General features: G+C 47.5%; 1 protein-coding gene across 1 annotated transcript; it reads left to right on the top strand.

Annotated features, from left to right (window-relative positions):
- Nucleotides 1-375: 375 nt before the first annotated feature.
- On the top strand, nt 376-2355 carry LOC147905498 (uncharacterized). Its single transcript, XM_087380270.1, has 4 exons — nt 376-813; nt 919-1223; nt 1307-1517; nt 1618-2355. The coding sequence occupies exons 1-4, from the start codon at nt 535-537 to the stop codon at nt 2314-2316; spliced, it is 1494 nt and encodes a 497-aa protein (XP_087236396.1). The 5' UTR covers nt 376-534; the 3' UTR covers nt 2317-2355.
- The last annotated feature ends 3211 nt before the right edge of the window (nt 2356-5566 follow it).

Here is a 5566-nt window from a genome sequence, read left to right as displayed (position 1 = left end):
CTAAATAATGTTATGCAAAAATACAATTTCAAAATGCCTATTCAAGTGCCAACAACAATATATGGAACTACATTGGATCACATAATATGGACAAACATTCCAATTGAAAATACAAACTCTACTCGTCAGACCACTCTCTTACATATATTTCGGTATAAAATATCAAGAAAATACAACCTCAATTTCTAAAAACTTCCATTTGGAGGGCTTATGTGTCATTGACACCTTGTTTTAAATTTTGTTTAGCCATTAACATCATAGTATGTGGCTTATTCTGGTTTATGACCCTGACCACCCTGTGTGTGAAGGACACCACCCCACGCGGCAGGCGTGTGTACCCACACTTAGATCATCGTCATCGTCGTCACCAAAACTTTTCTGTGTGGCGCATCTTCCAACTTTCCCTTTCTTTGGATCTTTCACCTCCCTCTCTACCATAGCTGCCCTGCTGCACAAGGATCTACAAGCCAGAAAGCATTAGGATTAGTCGGCACTAATTCCTGCTGCAGTTTCCTGCTCGACGAAGGGTTCGTGATGGAGTTGCTTAACGGCAGCTTCAATCCCTCTCATCACATGAACACCAGTTCGAGCAAACTCAGCGTGCTCGTCGTGGGCGGCAGCATTGGAGGCCTCAGCTGCGCTCACGGGCTCCTCCGAGCTGGCTGTAGCGTCGTGGTGTTCGAGAAAGCCAGAACTGTGGCTCCCTTGGGGGCCGGGCTTGTTTTGGACGAAGTAGAATGCTGCCCTGCGTTGCGCGAGTGGGGTTTTGGTGACGCTCTTCTACAGCATGCGATTCCCCTTGCCGTGGAAGAGGTTTGATTTGAGATATCAATCTCCTTAAATTGCTGATGGACTAGAATTCGGAATGTGCCCTATCTCATGACCGAACGGATTCAAAAACTGTTTTGTCATTTGCAGAATCGGGCAGTGGAAAGGAGAACAAAGTCCTTGCATACTCTGGTAGTGAATCCCTTCCATAATACCAAAGCTCTACATTGGAGTGATCTGCAGAAGTTTCTATACGATGCGTTACCCAAGGGCATCGTGCGCTGGGGTCACGAAGTGGTAGCGTTCGAGGAGATCAAGGGTGGGAAGGAAGTTAAAGTCGTGGTGAGACAGATCGAGACAGGGGACGCGATTGAATTCGAAGGGAATTTGCTGGTTGCTGCAGATGGGTGCAATTCACGAATTCGGGCACACTTCGACCCCGAGGAAAGGCGAAGGTTTGTAAATGGGATTGAACATGGTGAAACTTGATTGGTCGCCTTTTCCCTTCGCCCTAGACGGCGGATTGCTCTTGATGCAGGTATTCGGGGTACTCCGCCTGGAGAGGTGTAGTGGATAGAGCAGCGGAAGGTAGCAAGGAGGTCTTAATGGCGATGCGGAAGCGATATCCCAACCTGGGGGACACAGTCTACGTGGAGATGACGGGGGAGTCTCACTCTGCCGTGTTCGAGATACCAGGAGGAAGGTTGAACTGGCTGTGGTATGTCAATCAGCCGGAACCAACCTTCAAGGTACAGATGAGGAATCGGCCGTGGCGCAGATTGATAATTCGATCAGGAGAGAGGGGTCATGTGTTGCTGATCAGATATGATATGGTTGTGCTGCAAGCAGGGAAGCTCGTTGACGACAAGGGCGGGGGAGGAAGCCATTGCCAAGGCGGAGGAGGAGCTGACACCAGAGATGGCAGCTTTGCTGAGGGCGACGCCATCGCCATTTCTGCAGGCGATCTGCGACAGGGAGCCATTGAAGAAGATGGTGTGGGGAAGGGTGGTGCTCTTGGGAGAGGCAGCGCATCCCACGACGCCACACGCAGCGAGGAGCACGAACATGTCGATAATGGACGCGGTGACGCTATCGAACTGTCTCGCCGCCATAAACAAGAAGCGGGAAGGAGCTAATTCATGCGCCACAGCCAAGGCCTGTGGAGCTTCTATAGATTCCGCCATAGCCAAGGACAGTGCCGGAGCTGCTTCATCTGCTACTATTATTACAACAACGACTTCTTCTTCTTCTTTTGATGAGGCGCTCGCTGCCAAAATCAGCACAACAGCGCCTTCATCGTCTTCAACGACCACTGCAGATTTTTGTTTGGATAAGGAGGGGCTTTTTGCTGCCCTCGCTCGCTACGAGAGCTTGCGCTTGCCCGCTACCACGCAGCAGCTCCTGTTCTCGCGATTTCTGGGGCAGCTGAGGCAGGGGCATCTGCATGGAAAGGAGTTCTCGTGGCTGCGGGCGTCGCCTGAGGAATGCGCCCCTCTCGTCCAAGCGCATTGGCATGCTTTCGACGTCGCCTTGTGTCACGTTGATTGAGTGAAACGGCAAGAAACTCTGATTCTATTGTTTGTAATATTCTTGGACCATATGTCGTCTGCATGCTAATAATTGTATGTGCCGTTTCTATCCCCTCCTTCCTCCCAAAGTTGCCTCTTGTGTTTCCACCTCCTTCCCACTCAAACCCTACCTCTTATCTTTCCACCTCCTCCCCTCTTCAACCCTCATCCAAGAGCTCCTTCGTGACATGTGGGGTGCTCTTCTCTTCCAAGCTGCCACTTGTCCTCTTTTTTTTTTTCCACCTCTTCGTGGTTAATAGGTTGAAGATGGAGTGCCTCTTTTAGTATTGACAAATTCTTGTTTAAGGAGTGCCTTGCATGCCAACGTGGGTGGGTACATCCTTGGATCTAGTGGCGAACTCTTTGGGTAGGATTTTGGTGGCTCCGCCATTAGCTCAAAACACCTTTGGTGCTAAAAGAGTATGGATCATCTTGGATCATAGTTGAGCTACTCCAGAATTCGTTGTTATGCATCTTTCTGCCAAAGTGGTGGTTACCCAAAGAGTCAAGTTTGGCGCGTTTCTTGATGCATGCTATCTATGCAAGAAGACTGGACATTATGCACGTAATTCTCCAACCTGAGATGAGAACATGAGCTTGTGAGAAATGAAAAGATTGATGGAGTGGTTGAAGGCCCCAGATAAGAATCATGTCAACGCATCTAAAGGAAGACATCATGCATCGTGAAGAAGAGCATCGGGATGTTCCTAAGGTTGTACATATTGATAAGATCGATCATTGCTTGAATCGAGCGAAAGCTCAACCTTTGCTACAAGTTAGTACTCAAAAGAGTGACATGCAAGGGCTGGTGGTTGAGATCTTGGAGGACCAAAAACTCAACATGCAAGCCAAGATTCTTCAAGGATGTAGATATATCATCGAAGGGAAATGGTAAATCTCATGATCAGAAGATGGATGATGCCTAGAAAGTGGTAGGGAGGAGAGAAACAACACAAGCTGAGATTGGTGATAAAAGCTCGACAGACGACCCTGTGGTGGCCGAGATCATAGAGCTAGTGGCACAAACGGCTACTATTCAATCAGGGAAGAATGTAGATAGAAAGATGCCAGATGCCAACACGAAGAAAAGACTCCTAGAAGATAAGCCTATGATGAAGAAACCCATTAGGGGAGAATTGGGGTCTCCAAAGGGCCCCCAATTAGTGTTTCCTAATTTTAAGGGATTAGTGAGGTATTTGAGGTGTACCAATGGGAGTGCTCCTTTTTGTGGGGCAATGCCATGTTGAGGTGAAGCGTGGGCAGACCTGCAGACAGCCCCTATTGGCTACTCCTCTTACACCGGGGACCACTCAAACCATCCCCCCCCCTCAACCCATGCTTGACCCTTCTCCCATATGCACCTCCCCCAAACAAACCTACAAGTCATTCAAGAGGTGGTGGACCCTTTTGGGCAAATTTTTCCCCCCTCTCAACTTGTTACAGGCCTGCCCCCTCCTCTTCTCTGGTCCAGCTCCATTCTCCCTCCATTTTTCAATTGTGGGAATGCATTTGGCATCTTCTCTGCCCCCTCCTGCTCTGGTCTACTGTGTTTCTCCCTCTCCAGCACCTCCTCTAGCAGCTACTCATTCTCTCTCCACTCCTAGCTACAGCACCTCCTACAGCAGCAGCTGCTCATCTCCCTCTGCTCTTTCTTCCTCCATTCCTAGCTATAGTACCTCCTGTAGTGGCTGCTCATCCCCGTCTGCTCTTTCTCCCTCCATTCCTAGCTACAACACCTCCTGGAGCAGCTGCTCATCCCCCTCTACTCTTTCTCCCTCCATTCCTTGCTACAGTACCTCTTGGAGCTTCTCTCAAGCTTCGATTACACCCTCTATACCTTCTCCCTCTCTCTCTTTCTATCGAAGTTGCTCTCTCCCTCCAAGCTGCACTTTCTAGTCCACTATTGCTGTTGTGACCTCTGTACAAGCATGGTGAGGAGACCATACATGTACTCTGTCTCCCACAGGAGCAAAAATGTACTGGGTGAATGGATGCCTTGCACCTATAGCTTGAATGATTGGATAGTCATGAGAGGGTCTGCCAAGGGTCCACATAAGGTTCCCAAGAGCAAAAGAGGTGATCTTTTGCATGAATAGAAGGGCCGCATCATGAAGTTCAAGCTTGGGAAGAAAGGATTGCTTGCAAAGGTGCAACACATCTACATGGGGAAGGACATACACCTTCCTCCATCAAGCAATCAATCGACAATACCATCGCATTGTAATTCTGCATTTTGTGTAAGATTTTGAAGTGTAATGAGTCAGCTTGAAATTGTATTTTGAAATAGAACCAGTGTAATGAGTCAGTTTGAAATTGTATTTTGAAATAGCACTTGTGCATAGTAGGTGTATTTCCTTCAGACTTTGAGAAGTGGAAACCAGTGGAGTGCTTCTTAGGTAAGTTTACTACCATTCATGAGGATTTAAGAAGACAAATGCATGCTGGAGAGAAGTCCTCTGCTTTGAAACAGAGAAATATCTATTGGTATAATGCCAAGTACATTACTCCAAGGACGGCATCAGGCTATGGCCATCTTTAATGCATTGCAACACCACAACTTGAAGACATGGATTGCAGCATGGTGGACACAAGAACAATGCAGTCATACACAAGGAAAAGATTGCAAAGGATGTGGGCATGGCCATGAAGTTTACATTTGGCTCTAAATGGGTAAGGTTGTCTTGGTTTATGCCTCTGCACATTTTTGCTTCTTGTTTTCATAATCTCCAGATGCACAGAACAAAAACCATGTGGTCATGCAAGTGCCTACATGAGAATGCCCTTGAGGAATTGCTTGGGGTGAATTGGGGAAGCAAGTCAAGTGAACAAAAGGGTGATCTGTTTCAATGCCATGTATGTAAGGACAATGTGGTTGTCAAGTACCACATCTCCCACCAAATGTTAGATTTTGCTTTCCAATATAGGCACTGGAAGAAAACAGGTGACAATTGGCTCCCACTTGACTCTAACGATGATGATAATATAGGGGTAAGTTTATGTATTGGTTCTCATTTAGGAGATGTTAAGAATGTGACTGTCACATCATAGTGGACTTTCAGGGACGTGCGGGAACACCTATTGGTCATGGAGGGTGGCATGTCTGAGTCCTTTCACTTTACCTTAAATGGTGAAAAGGTAGGAAAGCGTGCAGAGAAGCTCGTGCATAGTGCCACTTTTATCCCTCCTGCAATATTGAAGATTGTTTAGAAAATGTGGGATGGAACAATTGT

Source organism: Dipteris shenzhenensis, chromosome 1 (assembly GCF_047967505.1).
Source record: "Dipteris shenzhenensis isolate YYH24624 ecotype China chromosome 1, Dip_SZ_1.0, whole genome shotgun sequence".
Taxonomy (NCBI): domain Eukaryota; kingdom Viridiplantae; phylum Streptophyta; class Polypodiopsida; order Gleicheniales; family Dipteridaceae; genus Dipteris; species Dipteris shenzhenensis.
The sequence above is the reverse complement of the archived record's forward strand: the minus strand, read 5'-3'. Positions and strand labels throughout refer to the sequence as shown.

Bases quoted from the DNA above. Each gene is read 5' to 3' on its own strand.
- LOC147905498 (XM_087380270.1), top strand. From the start codon at position 535: ATGGAGTTGCTTAACGGCAGCTTCAATCCCTCTCATCACATGAACACC. The intron at 1,224-1,306 runs GTTTGTAAATGG...CTCTTGATGCAG, and splicing joins GACCCCGAGGAAAGGCGAAG to GTATTCGGGGTACTCCGCCT. The intron at 1,518-1,617 runs GTACAGATGAGG...TGCTGCAAGCAG, and splicing joins AGCCGGAACCAACCTTCAAG to GGAAGCTCGTTGACGACAAG.